We start from the raw sequence: 17,958 nt of genomic DNA on the forward strand, positions 1-17,958 counted from the left end.
TGTATTGGATTTATATATATATATATATATATATATATATATATATATATATATATATATATAATAATAAAATTTGATTTTTAGAAATTATCTTTTTAAAAAAATATGGAATTTTTTTATAAAAACATGAAAAAAAAAGTTAGTAGAATATTAGAGTGAATTTTTGTTGTAATATTAAAATTTGATTTTTAGAAATTATTAGTAGAATATTATATTAGATTTTTGTTTACATTTTTTTATAAAAATAATATTATAAAATGAAAATAATGTATTGATTTGAAAGAATATTAAAAAAAAAAAAAAAAACCTCCGAGCAAAAATAAATAGAGAATTTTGAGGGGATTAAGATGGATAAGGCATTCTTGTCTCCACTCTGGCCGTGTGGAGATCTTTAATATGATGTGAGATTTGAACCGTCCACTTTATAATAAAATGTATGCCTTAAGCATTGCACTAATCCCATTTTTATCATGTTTTAAGATAATAAATACTAAAAATGATCTTTAATTTAATATTTAATATTTAGTCTTTTAAAATTCTCTATATTTATTTTTAATGTATTAAAGGACTGCAACTAAGTCCAAGTTCCAAACAAAGTCTTTAAAAATACCATTTTCTTTTGAAAATAAAATAATAAAATATTATTATCCTTTCTTATCCTCACAGTATATTGTATTTTCAAATAACTTTTTTTTTTTTTATCCGACCTTTCATAACAAGAAGAAATGAAAAACGACAACTATTCTTAATTGTAATATTTATAAGATTAGAAAGTTGGACGCTCGAATCTCCTTATTAGAAACACGAGGTTTCAATGTAAAGTTATATATGAAGTAAATGGTATATCTGGTAAAGCTGTTTATAATGAAGTGAACCGTATACATAATAAGAGACTATATCTGTAATTTTTGCGACAGATTGAGTGTTATTTATGTTTATCTAGATCGAGTGTGTACGTTGTTGTGGGATTCTCGTAAATCCTTTATGGATAATATAGATCCGAAAAAATGTGAATTTACATTTTAAAAAAAAAAACTAAATTATAGAGAATCACGTACTTTTTTATTACGGAATAACTTTTTATTGTTCATTCTCTATGTCCCATCCCATCCAACGGTGAATTAGTAAATCCTGAGTTTTTTACCAAAGAAGTTTAACAAACTCCAAGCATCTATCTATTCATTTGATTGCCATGGATCGTCCTTTTCACATCTTTGATCTTTTCTAATGTTCTTTGGTTTTTTTTTAAGTGATCCGCTTTTCGACGGTACATCTTGACATAAAGTTCAAATATCGATATAGTATTATGACCATGTTTATGCCATACGAGATATCATGATATAAAATGTATTGTCACTATGTTCAAAATGTCATGAACCTGTATGTTCGTTTTGTAAAGAATTTAAGTTATGATATTTATGAGAATATTATGTGCATACTGAACCATGAATTTATATATGGAACTTCGTGCATTTTGTACGTTTATTGCTCATGAATTTCTTTTCTACCTACGTTATGGACGGACGTGTGCATCCATGTTATTATTCAATTTCATTCCTCTTTCGTTGGTTTTCAACCACGTGAGCATGTGCTTGCTCATAGTTAGACCTAAAGGTATGTTAATAAGCCCGCCTAGTGGGAGTACGTGCATTGAGCATAGACCATGTGTAGAGAAGTACAATAGATTCAATCCTGCTCTGAAAAAAAAAAAAGTAGAGCCACTGGAACAATCGTGAATTTAGGTCTCAACAAGCATGATACATTTTTCATGTGTACGCATTTCTCAGCCCTAATAACAAATACAACAAGTTGAAAAACAGAATTTCGAGAACAAACTATAGAGAGATTCAAAGAAACTAAAGCTCAAGCTCATTCACGAATTTCTTCCTCGAATCTCACGTGAATAATCAAATCCAATTTTTTTATTTTTTTTTTGACAATGAAACATATAATAAAATAACCAACTCCAAACCCTATTTTCTTTCTATGATGTCAACAATAATATAAAATCATGTTATGTTCTTCCTAAAGCAGTCCCTTTCCTTTTGAATGAGCTCCCCTGAGTGGTCAAGACCGCCATTGTTGAATTCATTGTTTATGTTCTTCTAGCTCCCGAGTCCAAGTTCCAAGTGTTTTTTATTGGCAAAATGCAATATCATTCAGTCCAGTTTTATGCTAACAAAAGCAATAACTCAATTGATAAAAACCCACAGATGGACTCCCAATCAAGTATAAGAGAAATTGGGTAATGGCGACTGGGAGTGAGAGCTTTCTGTGCTGCTGCTACTGCTTTGTAGTGCTTTTTTTGGCAGAGTTTTCCCACTCCCAGTCGACACCGCACAATGCACTGACACAAGGCCAAAAGCTAACAATTGGGTCTCAGTTAATTTCAGCCACCGGCAGCTTTGTGCTTGGATTTAATCCCACTTATTTGGGGATCTCCTACAACACTAAGCACCAGAAGCCAGTATGGATAGCCAACCGAGACTCTCCATTTCCCAACAATGATGCGTCGATCAGCCTCACCATCGACGCCAACGGCAGCTTGAAAATAGTAGATGGCCATGGCTATTCCTTTTCACTCTATGATGTCGAACAGCCAATCAGTAGCAGCGCCGTGTTGCAAGACGATGGTAACCTTGTACTGCAAGAGCTGAACCAAGATGGATTGGTGAAACGGGTGGTGTGGCAGAGCTTTGATCATCCAACGGACACTCTTCTTCCAGGAATGAAACTTGGAATCAATCATAAAACTGGATATGCTTGGTCTTTAACATCTTGGAGTAGCGATGAATCTCCTACGACGGGAGCTTTCGCTCTGGCAATGAATCCAAACAATACTAATCAAATACAGATATTGTTCAGGGGTGGCGTGTATTGGAGCAGCAGGGAGTGGAAAGATGGTTGGTTTGAAAACCTATCGGAACTCGACTACTATAAAGAAATCTATTTCAACCGAGTTTCGAATGAGAATGAAACGTATTTCATTTACTATGTCCCCAAATTCAATCGAACGCCCAGCTTCAATCAACTATCAGGAGTGGTTCTACCCAAGTTGAGATTAGCAGATGGTGCCACTTTGGTGATGAACAATCAAATTTCTTACGAAGTTTGCACGCTCTTCAATATGGAAGAAGGGTGCGTGTGGAGAAATCAGCAGAAAATGGCAGAGTGTGGGCGTAGTTCCTTTTGGTGGATCTCTGGATACATGGAGGGAGAGGGTTCTAAGTACAATGGAAGTGAGAACCTATCGATGTTTGAATGCGAAAATATTTGCCTTCTTGATTGTGATTGCGTCGCTTATGGTTATGTGAACCAAGATGGAAGCGGCTGTGAGATTTGGAAGTCAGGAGCAAAGGTTAGTTCATTGGGAGGAGGTCCACAACGGATTTATGGCTATGACAAAGGTAATTAAGACGAAGTTGAATTGTGAACTCTATTTTTTAGTTGGTCGGACTAATTCAATAAGAAAAAAAGAAAAAAAAAAAAAAAGAAACTTTCAACCCACGAACCAGACTGAATTTTCAGTTTTCCAAAAACTCAACTCAATCCAAACCGAAAAAATCTAACTCAACTTAATTTTAATGATTTGGGTTGAGTGGTTCGAGTCATCTAGTAACATAAACATCTATTATGTACCTTAACAAAAAAAACAACCTGCATGAACTTTTGAAGTTATGTATCTAGGAGTTATTAATTTCTAACCGGTGAACTTGTTGTTTGTGTAGGAGGAATGCCGGTTTGGGTGCAAGTTACCATCGGTCTAAGCATACCTGCAATGTTTCTCCTACTCTGTTTTATGTCCTACGTCAAATGGAGGACACAAATATTGAAAGGTAAATCAATATTAATCAATTTTTATGGGATACATTGCTATGAATTGACAACATTATAATCTCTAATCTCTATCTTCATCCACAGTTATCAGAAAAGTGAAGAAAGGTATCGTTCGCGGGATAGGTGCTATATCCAAAGGTTTTAACATTCTAGGAATAATGATAAGACAAATTCGAGATGGAAAAAAGAATCCCGAATTACAGTTCTTCGACTTCGAAAGCATAGTTTCTGCCACAAACAATTTTGCAGAGGACTGTAAGCTGGGACAAGGTGGTTTTGGGCCTGTTTATAAGGTATTTTTTCTGAAAGATTACGTTAAACTACTATTTGCTCTTTTATTAATCAATATATATATATTATATATATATCCAGGGAGTTTTGGGTGATGGCCTAGAAGTAGCCATTAAAAGACTGTCGAAGAATTCTGGGCAAGGATTGGTGGAGTTCAAGAATGAAACTATTTTGATTGCCAAACTTCAACACACAAATCTGGTTAGGCTGATTGGTTGCTGCATTTATAAAGAAGAGAAATTGTTGGTGTATGAGTACATGCCCAACAAAAGCCTTGACTCCTTCCTCTTTGGTCAGTCATTACTTTTATTCTCTATGCATCCATTTGAATATTTTCTTCTTACTCTTAACGGTTGGGAATACATATAGACTCGGAGAAGAAGTTAATATTAGACTGGGACAAGCATTTTCACATAATCCAAGGGATAGTTCAAGGACTACTCTACCTTCACTACTATTCAAGAGTACGAATAATTCATCGAGATTTGAAAGTTAGCAATATCTTACTAGACGATGAGATGAATGCAAAAATATCAGATTTTGGTATGGCTAGGGTGTTTAAACCATCCGAGCATGAAGCAAACACAAGTCGGGTGGTTGGAACATAGTAAGTGAATTTTATTTGATGTATCTAATATATTTTCATTTATTGAATCTTATATTTCCATATGTTCGTAGTGGGTATATATCACCAGAATATGCAATGGAGGGCATTTTCTCGATAAAGTCAGACGTGTACAGTTTTGGAATATTATTGTTGGAGATCATAACGGGCAAAAAGAACTACAACAATTATGGCACAGAACGGCCATTGAATCTCATAGGATATGTGAGTTGGGAGAAAGGTTGTGTGTTTGCTAGTTTGAAGTGTGAATTAAATTCTGATGAAAAATAGTCTTAATGTGTTCAGGCGTGGGAGCTGTGGGTGAATGGGAGAGGAGAAGAGCTGATTGATTCGGATTTTTGCAACTCTGATCAGAAACCAAAAGCTCTAAGATGCATCCATGTGGGTCTTTTGTGCGTACAACAAGTACCGGCAGACAGGCCGACGATGCTGGATGTTTATCTAATGATTAACAATGATTCTACTCAAGTTCTACCTCCCAAGCAGCCTGCATTCTTCATTTCTCAAAACCCAAACTCGTCGGAGCTTGAACTGGAGGTGGTCGACAGTGGGCGGCTCATACGGCCTGCACAGCCACCACAGGAAATTTGTTCATTGAGTACTATGTCAGTCTCGGTGATGGTGGCCAGGTGAAGCCACTGCTATGTTTTTACTTCAAACTGTCCTCATATCAACAGCTCTAAGAATATATCTCCTTCCTAAATTCGGATTTATTTCCTTGCTTGTTAAGTCATGGATCTCGTTAGCTAGTTGGACCAAATATTGTTGGGTTATGTGAGTTGCAGGGAACTGTACCCAATTTGCAGCGCTTATCCAGCTTCGTTCATCTCCATTTAGATTACTTCCCTAGGCATGAACTTTGTTTCTCACTTCTATCCAACTACAAGTAATACTTTTCTACAATCCCTTACACATCATGAGATCCCTTAGTCTTGCAACTCCTTCCCATTTACCACTTTGAGCGTGTACATATTCGATAAAACCACATAGTTTCTGTCATTATCGGGTTCAAGCTCAATCAGCTTCTCTATGTATTTTGAACGAGTGAAGCAACAGACCGTAGATGCCAGCATCTGGCTCTACTCATTTCCATAATGTGATTGTAAGCTTCTTCCAAGTTACCACAATGACCAAGGAGATCAATCATACAAGTGTAGAGACTGATCAATTGTCTACTTACCATTGATCTGAAGTACTTTTTCCCTTCATCAAGCAGCCCTACGGCTGCAAGCAACGAGAACTCCAACGAAAGTTATAAGATCAGGTAGAGCTTTTCCATTCAACTCCTTAAACGAGTCCAAAGCTTCATTCGCATGGGCATGCATTGCATACCCAGTGATCATGGCATTCTTCCAAGAGACTATCCTCTTCGCCTCCAACATCTCAAACAAACTCCTAGCAACATTTATAGAGCCATTCTTGGCATACATATCCACCATTGAAGTTTTCACCTTGTCATTCGATTCAAATCCATGCCTCCAACAGTAAACATGAAGCTCCTTCCTTTGAGGAAGAAAGACACTGTCAGCTAAAGTTGAGATGGGGATGACAAATGTCCCCGTTGAGGATTGTTGGAAGGGAGTCCCACGTTGGCTAATTTAAGGAATGATGGTTTGTAAGTAAGGAATATATCTCTATTGATATGAGGCCTTTTGGAGAAGTCTAAGGCAAAGCCATGAGAGCTTATGCTCAAAGTGGACATTGTGGAGAGTCGTGATTTCTAACATCCTCACGGTGGGATTCACTCCAACAAACGCCATCACTTTGCAAATAGCAAGTGAATCATCTGATTGCCCATTTTGAGAATAAGCTGCAAGCATGGTGTTCCAACACAACATCCCTCAACAATTTTTTTAAACACCAATCGAGCAGTCTCTACACAATTGAATTCACCCTACTTATCAATTAGGGCCGCACCAACAAACACATCAGTCTCCAACCCAGTACGTAATACATCTTTGTGAATCTTCTTTCCCTCTTCCATGGCAGAAAGAGCTGAGCAAGCTTGAGAACAATGAGAAGGTAAATTATCAGGCAAAAGCACGTAGATTTGATTTTGGTGGAAAAGTGAAATCGCAACCTCATATGGTCCATTCCAAAGAAACAAATTTCGTGTGGAAATTCTATCGAACAAGATATGAGCATTTGCCAAAGAGTTGCAGATGCCGTAAAGATCGAATCTGAGACCCATTTGTCATACACGAGGGTGAAGCTGTATTCAAGGCTCTATCGCCTTTTGGACAATGCAGGATTGAACGAGAGAGGCATAGTAAGACACTGGCGACTGCTCCAAAGTAGGCCCGAGAGCTGTTCTTGATTGTGAGATCCCACATCGGTTAGAGAGGAGAACGAAACATCTTTTATAAGGGTGTGTAAACCTCTCCCTAGGAAACATGTTTTAAAAACCTTGAGGGAAGCCCAAGGAGGACAATATCTGCTAGTGGTGGATTTGGACCGTTATAAATGGTATCAGAGCCAGGTTATGATAGGAGTGATTGTGCTTTAGTCTTCTGGTTCCGAGATGAAGATAAGTAGAATTGGGATGATCAAGTGGAGAAGAAGAAGCAAATAATACAGATTTGCAAAGAACATGAAGAAACTCTCTTTGGGCACAACACAAGGTGGAGACGCATTCTGTTAGATTGAGACAAAAAAAAAGAGGCATTTGACTTGTCGATTCGTTAGTTAAATGGCAAACTCCACCTAAGGCGTAAGAACAAACCATCCAGTACCGCCCCCAAGCCCACCCCAAGTATACGAACAAGAACAAACAATCCAGTATCGTGATTTCTACCCAAGAACACACAAGCAAACAACAAAAGTAATGCAGATTCAAATTCTTCGATCCCAAAAGTTGCATCCAAATAAAGATCCATAAAACATTCAAAGCATACCTCGTCGTAATTTTTCTTATCAACCGTGGGATGCTTCAGAGCCTTTGCTTTCCCTCCTACAAAGACCAATTCTCCATACCGCGATTTAAATCGGTAAAAAAGAAAAAAAAAAAAAAAAAAGGGAAGATTATAAATCATAGCATAGACAACGATGGTACCACACCCGGGATGGAATCGTAACACAACGCTAAAATTTTCCAAAACCCTAAGGAAATGACTCACCTTCCTTGGCCGACATGGCTGAGAAATTGCCTCTCCCGCGTCGAAGAGATCACACAGAGATCTCTCCTGCGCGCCAATTGACGTCTAACGATTGCCAAGGATTTATAATCGGCTGCTATTTATAGACACCACAACGCATTGTGCACGTGATAGGAACGTGATTTCTGTGTGAATTGTTGTTTTAGATAAAACCTTTTTTTTTTTTTAAACAAAAAATTGTAAATTAAATTACAAAAAAACACTGGAAATTAAAAATAATTTGGGATGGATTTCGATTCGTAACGCTTCAACTTAAAATTTAAAAACAAATATTTATATATTAGAACAATAAAGATGACAAATAATAAAAATTTATAATCCAATATTAATTAATTACACTGCATTATTTTATTTTATAAATCAGATAAAAAAGATTGTGGCCGAAATTTTAAATAGGGGCAAAACTGTCATAATGAAAAAATTCCAAACAAATCGGTTAGGGAATGGCAGCTATGAACGGACGGCTGCACGTTTTGTCTTCCCCGCTAAATTCCCGTCCCTTCGCTTTTTATTTTTTTATTTTTTTATTTATTATTTATTATTTATTTTATTTATTTTATTTATTATTTATTTTAATTATCACATTGGATTTTACTTCTCCAAATGGCCTGGCCGAATACGGTCCCCAACGAATTTTCACAAAAAAATAAATTATTTAACTTTTGGGTATTGTGGTCTTTTCACAACCCATCGTACGGATCCGCGCGTTTTTAATTTTAGACGGAAAGGCAGCGTCCGACGTGGCACCTCCCTCTTCTTCTTCTTCTTCTTCTTCTTCCTCCTCCTCCATAGCTGGGATCTTCGAGTGCCTGTTTCGCGGATTTCAGATTCTTCTTCTTCTTCTCCGCCATTTTCTTTCCTCTCTATCTCTCTCTGTTTACTGTTTTTTGTGTATGTTTTTTTGTCGTGAAGCTTCTCTGTTTCTCTTGCATTATCGTTTCTGTGCATGTTGTTCATAATGTTCTTCCATTTGGTTGATTTCTCGGCCATCATTTTGATGATGTTGTGATGATCCTTCAATGGAGGATGTGGATTTGTTCCATTTCATCTCTTCTTTTTAACTCCCCTTCACCCGGAGTTGTTCTTTCTTGGCGTATGGTTTATTTCTCTTCTTTCTTTTCTTGTTCTTATGGTTTTCTTGTGTCTAGATTCTTAGTGCATTTTTACCGATTTCAATTTAGAAATTCTTCTATTCCCTTGTTGTTGGGGTTTTGGATTCTCCATTTGCCTGATTCTTCGGTTTTCTTCCTTATTTTAACCCCTAAAGTTCCGTTTCCTGTCGATTTTACTTTGCCATCAAAATGTTCAGAATGTTCTTCAAGCCGAAGTTCTATACAAAATGGTATTTCGCAGCTTTTCGTTTAACTTTTTCTCTCGGATTGATTTTGATTCTGATTCTTACTTTTCTGGCGGTTCTTCTTACTGATTTCTGTTTCCCTTTTTCATTCTAATGTAGCAAATCTTGCGTCAAGATGACGAAGACTCGTCTGGATACAATTCGGAAGAAGAAGAAAGTCGTTCTCAAGTTTTTGAAGAACGATATTGTCGAACTTCTCAAGAGCCGTCTCGATTACAATGCTTACAACAGGGTTAGTTCTTATTCTTCTCGAATCTGTTTCTTAATCTCGGTTTTAGATTCTTGATCTCTGTTCGTCTTTGATTCTTAATCATTGTTCTTAATTCTTGTAAGAGAATTTTTGGTTTATGTTCTCTGGTTTTGGTCGCTAGTCTATGTGCTTATGCTATAATGGTGAAATAGGCTGAAGGGTTTCTTGTTGAGCAAAATGTCTTGAGATGCTATGATCTGATTGATGAGTTTTGTGGGACAATCTTCAATCACATTTCTGTCTTGAATAAGGAGAGGTAGATACCATTGATTTGTAAGTACATTTCTCTTTCTCAGGCTTGAATTTGTTGAGATGAATTTAAACGTGTTCTTCCCATGTTTATGTTTCTCTTCTAGCGAATGCCCCGACGAATGCAAAGAAGCGGTTGCGTCGTTGATTTACGCTGCAGCGAGATTCTCCGACTTGCCTGAATTGCGAGTGCTCCGAAGTCTCTTCACTGAGAGATATGGAACTTCTTTTGGATCATTTACTAACAAAGAGGTTGTTCTTGGTAACCCTTCTCTTGTTTGAGGGAGTTTCTTCTTTTTACTATCCTAAATGGTTGTTTAGTTCTTGCTTTTCCTTTTAGCTTGTTGAGAAGTTGAGGGCAGTCGCTCAAACTAAAGAAACAAAGCTTCACCTACTCCAGGAGATAGCACAGGAATCCGCCATTGATTGGAATTCCAAAGCTCTGGAACAGCAACTCTATGTTCCTCCACAAAATGAAGTAAGTTCGTTTCCACGTATCTGATCTTGTTTGTTTTATGAATCACGACTCTTCATAATAGTATGATATTGTCCACTTTGAGCATAAGTTTTCGTGGCTTTGTTTTTTGTTTCACCAATAAGTCTCATACGAATGGAGATGTATTTCTTACTTATAAACCTATGATAATTCCTCTCGAATGAAGTACACTATAGAGCCTCCGAATAACCTCCCCTTAATCGATGCTCAACTCCTATGAAAATCCATTTTCTTATCTGTTTGTGTTGATCTCTCTTCATACTGTTGATGGTTCTATCTACTGCAATGGTCATTCTCTTCACAGCTAGATCGTGAACGGAGTACATCCACCAATCGAAGCAAAAGTAAGATCGTTTCGGTTCCGGTGTACGGTAGAACGACGAACTCACCAAGAAAAAAGGACAATAGTGACGACGATTCCATCTTCGATAGTAGAAGTGAAGGCAACACGACCGAAACCTCGATGGGAGATAGTAGTACCGATCAAGATGTTCATAAAGGTGTTGTTTCAGAGGATGAAGTAGAAGATCAGAAACCCTTCTACCTCAGATTTATCACACCTCCCTACCTTAAAACAAAACCTACCAAAAAGGAAGAAACTGTGGAGGAACCTCAAAACGTTACCGAAGAGAAGCGAAACGATCCAAAGACAGCCATAGAAGAGAAGCCGAAACCGAGATCAGTGAGGCGAAGACATGCGAAACCACAGCCTGCAAGGAGCATCAACATCGACGATGCTGGTGGTTCGGCAGCCGACGGTGCAGGAAAGATTAATTCGGGTCGAAACAAAGGTAAAGAAGCCATGACAGGAGAAGAAAAAGGTGTAGAGGATGATGAGGAAAGGATGTTAGATGGGCTTTTGAAGCTATACAGTAAGAAGAAAACAAGACAGGAAGACAAAGACAATGCCGAACCTCAAAGGCCCAAAAACACAAGAACTGAGGAAGCTTATGTCCCAACCAAATCATTGTCACTTCCCACACCCCGAACCGAGCCGATCGAGCCAGTGAAAAAGCACGCTAGAGCGAATTCCTACGTTCATCCAAAGCTCCCGGACTACGATCAGCTTGCAGCTCGGATTGCAGCGCTGAAAGAGAAGTAAACGACGTCGAAATCGAACAAGACCAATTGCACACTTGCAATTACAATGTGTAGCTTGAAGAAAAGGCAGTAAAATTGATGTAAAAAGGGTGTAATATGATGATGATGATCCACGTTGATTGTGATATTTTCAGAGCCATTTTTTTAGTTAACTTTAATCTTGGTTACAAGAACAGAGAGATTATGAAGTAATTGGGTTGTCGGAGAATCTACGACAAGAAGGAAGACAACATTGGGAGTCGTTAATTCAAAGGACTTCATGATTGGTCCACTCCCTGTTATTCTTCCCCCACTTTATTCTTAAACAAACAGACAAATTTTCTACTTCCTCAAAATCATCAAAATCCTTGTCATTATTTATGTCCAATCTATTTTCCCACATTTTCTTTTTCGAAATTCACATAAAAAGGGAATTTCATCCATAAATAATTCCCTAATTTAAATTATAGAGCGTACACGAGTTGAGTTAGAGAAAATTTTTGTTCTAACTCAAAATGCTGAAGTTGTCGAATTGGATTGTGTTGTCGGGTTGTTCTTTTTTTAATTATTTAAAAAAAATTATGTTTATAGCCGATATATAAATTTCAAATATCAAATATTTTAAAATTTACTTACGAACCTCCAATATTCTTAATCACTAACATCCGTTACAAATATTAAATATTCTTAATTTTTGATTTTCTTCGACTGTGACTCAACCAATCAAATTGGAAAAAAAATCTAACTCAATCCAACACTTATGGTTCGGGTTAGGTAATTTAAGTTAGTCACGTTATAGATTAGATAGTGGACTTAAATGATAATATATTAAAGTTAATGAAAATATTAATTATTTTTAATGTAAAATTTAACATTTAAAATAGTAATAAATAAAATACTAAAAATGTGGGATTTCGAGAGTAACACAATATCTACCACATAAGTGTAAATAGATATGAAAATATTATTACTCAAATAAACAATACAGATAAGATAGAATTGGGATCGGAGGTGCAATCTTCGTTGATATTCACACCTACGACGAATATCTGCAAATAAGGAAGGATATAAGCTACCAACTAACACCTACGACTAATGTCTGTAAATAAGAAAATATAAACTAACTAAATCTCGATAATAAAATAAAATATACTACTGAAAAATATTAATTTAATATTAAGATATATTTCATAACTAATATATTATTCAAATATTAAAACTAACCAAATCTTAAAAATAAAATAAAATATATTTTATAATTAATATATTCTCCAAATATTAAACGGATCAAATCAAAAGAAAAAATATTAACGAAATATCAAGATATATTCCTAACTAATATATTATCCAAATATTAATGGAATATTTTTTACTAATTAAAAGTAGCAATAAGTTAGACTGAATTATGGAATACGTGATAATTTGTTATATTTAACCAAAAAAAATCAAAAAATAAAACAATTAAAAAAAGAAAAAAATAACATATCGAGAAATTAATACTTTATAATAATTTTATATATATATTTTTTATATATTAGCGATGTAAAGCTTCTAAAAGAATACTTTATGGTAATTTCAAATTGATTTAAAAGTGAAATAAATAGGAAAAGAATCAAATTCGATTAGCAATTAAAAAAAAAAAAAAATAAATAATAAAAAAAAGAAATTATTCGGGTCAATGATAAATAACAAATGGAATATCAAAAAGAAAAAACCTTGCGTTAAGTTGCCAAAACCAATTAAATATTTACAACTAAGGTATATTTTTCTCTAATTATATTATTTAATTTATATTTAAAATTAAGAGGAGTATAAAGGCGTTTGAAACGACGACGTATGATGTCGTCCTCTCCATTTTGTTCTGCGAGTGCGACCTTTTCTTCTTTTTGCCTTTTCTCTCTAAAGGAACAATCGCTACGAAGAAATGAAAGAAACCGCTTCGCTTTTTCCGCCCATCGAAGAACATCTCAAGTGTAAAGTAGATCTTGATTCGCTTAAATTTGTCTTAAAGCTCAGGCTACCTTCATGTTCAATTCTCAGAGAAGTTTTTTTGATATTGTTTTCCGATGGGTTGTTCACAATCCAAGATCGAGAATGAGGAAGTGGTTTCGCGATGTAAGGATCGGAAGATGTTCATGAAAGAAGCTGTTGCTGCTCGGAATGCCTTTGCAGCGGCGCATTCTTCATATGCTATGTCGTTGAAGAATACTGGCGCTGTTTTGAGCGATTACGCTCATGGAGAGGTTCCGCCTGCTGCGTCGTCTCTTCCTGGTGTAGCTGTTGCTCAATCGGCAGCTGTGGCGGCGTCGGCGTCTTATAATAGTTTGCCTCCGCCGCCGCCTCCGCTTCCTGGTTCCCCTGGTATGCCGCTTCGGAACGGTACGAGTATGTTTGAAATCAAGGCCTCGAAGGTTGAACCGAAGCGTGTGGAGCCGGTTATTGAGGAGGTGGATGAGAATGATTTTGAGATTGAATGTTCGGTTGGTCCATTGCGGAGGAGAAGCAATAGAGAAGGCGGTGGACGTGGCGGTAGAACCGGCCTTGGGGAGCCTGCGGAAGAAGAAAACGGTCCGCCTCCGCCATTGCCTCCTTCACTGAATCGGCCTCCGCCTCCGAACGAAAACCGTCGTGTTCACTCGCCCTCGCCTCAGGATGCGACCTACGATTATCTGTTCTCAGTTGAAAATATGCCAGCCCCGACGTTGAGCAGTGTCGAGGATTTTGGCACTAATACGGAAGCGATAGAGCGGAGAGCGACGGTGGAGAAATCCGGCGGAGAACTGCCGTCGTCTTCAGCAGGGAAAACGTCGAAGAAGTTGAAGCAAGTTGGATTTCCATGTTCGATCGAGGGTAAAAGGGCTGTTAAAGGGAATACTGGTCTGCTGCAGATCTTCATGGAGCTTGATGATCATTTTCTTAAAGCCTCTGAAAGTGCTCACGATGTCTCGAAGATGCTCGAAGCCACTCGGCTTCATTTCCACTCAAATTTTGCCGATAATCGAGGTATTCGTCTGGATTTCTATATCAAGTTCACAATTAACCATTCAATCGTTTGAGGGAACAGAAGAACTTTTAATTTATTGCTTGATAAACTGTTCCGACCGACTTGTTTTTGGAATTTGATCTCTCAGGACATATCGATCATTCTGCTAGAGTGATGCGTGTTATAACATGGAACAGATCATTTAGAGGGTTGCCCAACAACGATGATTTGAACGATGATTTTGACACAGAGGAGCATGAAACTCATGCCACTGTATTGGATAAATTGCTTGCCTGGGAGAAGAAACTATTTGAAGAAGTGAAGGTTATAAACATTGAATCCTTCTCTGTCTCTTTCTTGTATTGCCATGAAAAAATCACTTATTCTGACTGTTTTTGAACAGGCAGGCGAAGTCATGAAGTTTGAGTACCAAAAGAAGGTTGCTGCACTGAACAAACTGAAGAAAAAAGGCTCCAATTTTGAAGCAATCGAGAAAGCGAAGGCCACTGTCAGCCATTTGCACACCAGATACATTGTGGACATGCAATCCATGGATTCCACTGTCTCTGAGATCAACCGGATTCGAGATGAACAATTGTATCCTAAACTTGTTCAGCTTGTCAATGGGTAAAACTGATCTCTCTGTTCTAAAACCATGCCTAATTTGATTACTTTAGAACCCATTTGAAAACGATTGTGTTCTAAAAATAGAAAAAAGTAGGTAGTGTGTCAATAATGATGAGTTTAATCAAGTTCTGGGTTGAATTGTAGAATGGCTAGTATGTGGGAAATCATGCATTTTCACCATGGAAGCCAACTGAAGGCCGTGGCTGCTCTGAGAATTCTTGATATACCTCAGTCGCCAAAGGAAACAAGTGATCACCACCATGAGCGCACGGTGCAGCTATGGGCTGTGGTGCAGGAGTGGCACTCTCAATTGGAGAAGCTTGTAACCCGTCAAAAAGAGTACATTAAGGCTCTCTCAAATTGGTTGAGATTGAATCTGATCCCTACTGAAAGCAGCTTGAAGGAGAAGGTTTCTTCTCCTCCAAGGGTCCGCAGCCCTCCAATTCAAAGCCTCCTCCATGTTTGGCAGGACCATCTCGAAAAGCTCCCGGACGAGGTCCTACGAAACGCCATATTCACTTTTGCAACTGTGATCAACACCATTGTGCAAAGCCAGGAGGAAGAGATGAAGTTGAAGGTAAAATGTCAAGAGACTGAGAAGGAGCTTGCCCGGAAAAGTAAGCAATTCAAGGATTGGCAGAAGAAGTATGCGCAGCGGAGAGCACCGAATTCCGATGAAGCGAATCCAGAAGAAACTGGTGACAAAGACGCCATTGCAGAGCGGCAAGCTGCAGTGGAGGCCGTGGAGAAAAGGCTGGAGGAGGAAAGGGAAGAGCACCAAAAGCTATGCCTCCATGTGAGGGAAAAGTCTTTGGGGAGCCTAAAAAACCAGCTGCCAGAGCTTTTCAGGGCATTGTTCGAGTTTTCTCTTGCTTGTTCACGCATGTATAGGCACTTAAAATCAATATCACAGCCACTACCCAACAGGCCACAGAGTCAAACAACAGCGCGAGTTGGAACATAAACATGAACAGAGAGGAAGCAAGTTAAAGGTTCTTCTGTTTCTCTTGATTCTTCTTGCTTGTTTATTTTCAATCTCTCTGTTATATTTTATGATATTGAAATATAGTATTATAGTCACTATATATATATATATAGTTCATAGCATCTTTTAGTCTTCTAATCGGGTTGTTATCACTTTTCTAATGGGTTCTTAGTTCAAGCCAATTCTAGTGGCGAATTCTGTATTTCCATATCTTTTTTTGATCTTCTAAGTTCATAAATTTCTCTGTTTGACAAGCTTCTGATCAGCACCATTCATCACACCTCAATTACGTTTCATTTAATTCACTTTATTATTTCAACACAGCAAATGAAGCTGCAGAGCCGAGTAACCCATTTATAATCTCCCTGGTGAATTCTACAGCTGAAAGGATCTGGGTGGGTTCGTCGGCGAGCAAATACACTTGCTTTACTGCCCCTTTTCTGCTGCCGGACAGCCTCCTGTGCCGCCGCCGGCGAAGCCAAAGGCAGTGGCTCTGTGATGAGTTTTTTTTTTTTTTCCTTTCTATGACTTGAATGGAAAGGAGAGAAAAGAGAAGAAGAGAAGAAGAAAGAGTTGGTTTGGAGTTGAGAAAAAGGGATGAGTTTTTGGGCATTGGGAATTAGTGTGAACAATGCTGTTTGAATGGAAGAAGCCAAACTTTAGTGTAAAGGGTACGAGGAGGCAGAAGGGCATTAGGCATTTGGCACATGAAAATTTATTATTATTGTTATGATATATATATATATATATATATATATATATATATATATATATATATATATATATTTTCTTTGGCTCATGACTCGGAATTCATTTTCGGTACCTAATGACTCGTATGTCACCCAATATAAAATTGCTCGGAGTTAGTAAACTCCGTTTAACTATGAAGCTCCTATGATTGAGCCACCGAAGGTGCACCTTATTTGTATAGGTAGTGATTTTCAATTCTTTTACACCGGGGGCAGTATTTTCTTTCTTAGTCATTCTATCATCAAGATCGTTTAAAAGACCGAACTAAAAATTTAAAAAATAAAAAAATATGTTACTGAAACTGGGTTTAGGACCCGTTTCCATCTGGGTTTAGGACCAGTTTCCATTAATCATTCCATCATCAAGTCATTCTATCATCAAGATCGTTTGAAAGACCGAACTAAAAATTTAAAAAATAAAAAAATATGTTACTGAAACTGGGTTTAGGACCCGTTTCCATCTGGGTTTAGGACCAGTTTCCATTAATCATTCCATCATCAAGATCGTTTAAAAGACCGAACTAAAAATTTAAAAAATAAAAAAATATGTTACTGAAACTGGGTTTAGGACCCGTTTCCATCTGGGTTTAGGACCAGTTTCCATTAATCATTCCATCATCAAGTCATTCTATCATCAAGATCGTTTAAAAGACCGAACTAAAAATTTAAAAAATAAAAAAATATGTTACTGAAACTGGGTTTAGGACCCGTTTCCATCTGGGTTTAGGACCAGTTTCCATTAATCATTCCATCATCAAGTCATTCTATCATCAAGATCGTTTAAAAGACCGAACTAAAAATTTAAAAAATAAAAAAATATGTTACTGAAACTGGGTTTAGGACCCGTTTCCATCTGGGTTTAGGACCAGTTTCCATTAATCATTCCATCATCAAGTCATTCTATCATCAAAGATCGTTTAAAAGACCGAACTAAAAATTTAAAAAATAAAAAAATATGTTACTGAAACTGGGTTTAGGACCCGTTTCCATCTGGGTTTAGGACCAGTTTCCATTAATCATTCCATCATCAAGTCATTCTATCATCAAGATCGTTTAAAAGACCGAACTAAAAATTTAAAAAATAAAAAAATATGTTACTGAAACTGGGTTTAGGACCCGTTTCCATCTGGGTTTAGGACCAGTTTCCATTAATCATTCCATCATCAAGTCATTCTATCATCAAGATCGTTTAAAAGACCGAACTAAAAATTTAAAAAATAAAAAAATATGTTACTGAAACTGGGTTTAGGACCCGTTTCCATCTGGGTTTAGGA

At 37.1% G+C, this 17,958-nt stretch overlaps 4 protein-coding genes and 2 pseudogenes across 8 annotated transcripts; 4 read left to right on the top strand and 2 right to left on the bottom strand.

Annotated features, from left to right (window-relative positions):
- Window positions 1-2,248: 2,248 nt before the first annotated feature.
- On the top strand, window positions 2,249-3,059 carry LOC147790016 (G-type lectin S-receptor-like serine/threonine-protein kinase At1g67520). The gene is made up of 2 exons (XM_087129436.1): window positions 2,249-2,995; window positions 3,039-3,059. The coding sequence occupies exons 1-2, from the start codon at window positions 2,249-2,251 to the stop codon at window positions 3,057-3,059; spliced, it is 768 nt and encodes a 255-aa protein (XP_086985562.1).
- Window positions 3,060-3,099: 40 nt separating this feature from the next.
- LOC111807098 (G-type lectin S-receptor-like serine/threonine-protein kinase B120) lies at window positions 3,100-5,386 on the top strand. 3 transcript variants are annotated; one of them, XM_087128996.1, is made up of 7 exons: window positions 3,100-3,407; window positions 3,729-3,836; window positions 3,922-4,130; window positions 4,210-4,420; window positions 4,498-4,735; window positions 4,807-4,957; window positions 5,039-5,386. In XM_087128996.1, exons 1-7 carry the CDS (start codon window positions 3,128-3,130, stop codon window positions 5,384-5,386), a joined length of 1,545 nt encoding a protein of 514 aa, XP_086985122.1. In that variant the 5' UTR covers window positions 3,100-3,127. The 3 variants fall into 3 exon arrangements, with proteins under 3 accessions (XP_086985122.1, XP_086985123.1, XP_086985124.1); XM_087128997.1 differs by lacking the exons at window positions 4,807-4,957; window positions 5,039-5,386 and having other exon boundaries at window positions 4,498-4,736; XM_087128998.1 differs by lacking the exons at window positions 3,100-3,407; window positions 3,729-3,836; window positions 3,922-4,130 and having other exon boundaries at window positions 4,259-4,420.
- On the bottom strand, window positions 4,865-6,345 carry LOC111807099 (putative pentatricopeptide repeat-containing protein At3g23330 pseudogene; annotated as a pseudogene).
- On the bottom strand, window positions 4,865-8,044 carry LOC147790017 (pentatricopeptide repeat-containing protein At1g03540-like; annotated as a pseudogene). Its single transcript, XR_015423154.1, has 2 exons — window positions 7,648-8,044; window positions 4,865-7,387 (listed from the first exon to the last, which is right to left on the bottom strand). The product of XR_015423154.1 is annotated as a pentatricopeptide repeat-containing protein At1g03540-like (transcript).
- Window positions 8,045-8,522: 478 nt separating this feature from the next.
- LOC111806608 (Regulator of Vps4 activity in the MVB pathway protein) lies at window positions 8,523-11,607 on the top strand. The gene is made up of 6 exons (XM_023691983.2): window positions 8,523-9,250; window positions 9,365-9,497; window positions 9,668-9,771; window positions 9,872-10,016; window positions 10,105-10,242; window positions 10,565-11,607. Exons 1-6 carry the CDS (start codon window positions 9,210-9,212, stop codon window positions 11,360-11,362), a joined length of 1,359 nt encoding a protein of 452 aa, XP_023547751.2. The 5' UTR covers window positions 8,523-9,209; the 3' UTR covers window positions 11,363-11,607.
- A 1,680-nt stretch (window positions 11,608-13,287) lies between these two features.
- On the top strand, window positions 13,288-16,694 carry LOC111807637 (protein ALTERED PHOSPHATE STARVATION RESPONSE 1). 2 transcript variants are annotated; one of them, XM_087128777.1, is made up of 5 exons: window positions 13,288-14,343; window positions 14,472-14,647; window positions 14,727-14,950; window positions 15,095-15,942; window positions 16,317-16,694. In XM_087128777.1, exons 1-4 carry the CDS (start codon window positions 13,407-13,409, stop codon window positions 15,912-15,914), a joined length of 2,157 nt encoding a protein of 718 aa, XP_086984903.1. In that variant the 5' UTR covers window positions 13,288-13,406; the 3' UTR covers window positions 15,915-15,942; window positions 16,317-16,694. The 2 variants fall into 2 exon arrangements, with proteins under 2 accessions (XP_086984903.1, XP_023549209.2); XM_023693441.2 differs by having other exon boundaries at window positions 16,260-16,693.
- The last annotated feature ends 1,264 nt before the right edge of the window (window positions 16,695-17,958 follow it).

This window comes from Cucurbita pepo, chromosome 12, assembly GCF_057944985.1.
Source record: "Cucurbita pepo subsp. pepo isolate OVF chromosome 12, ASM5794498v1, whole genome shotgun sequence".
Lineage (NCBI taxonomy): Eukaryota > Viridiplantae > Streptophyta > Magnoliopsida > Cucurbitales > Cucurbitaceae > Cucurbita > Cucurbita pepo.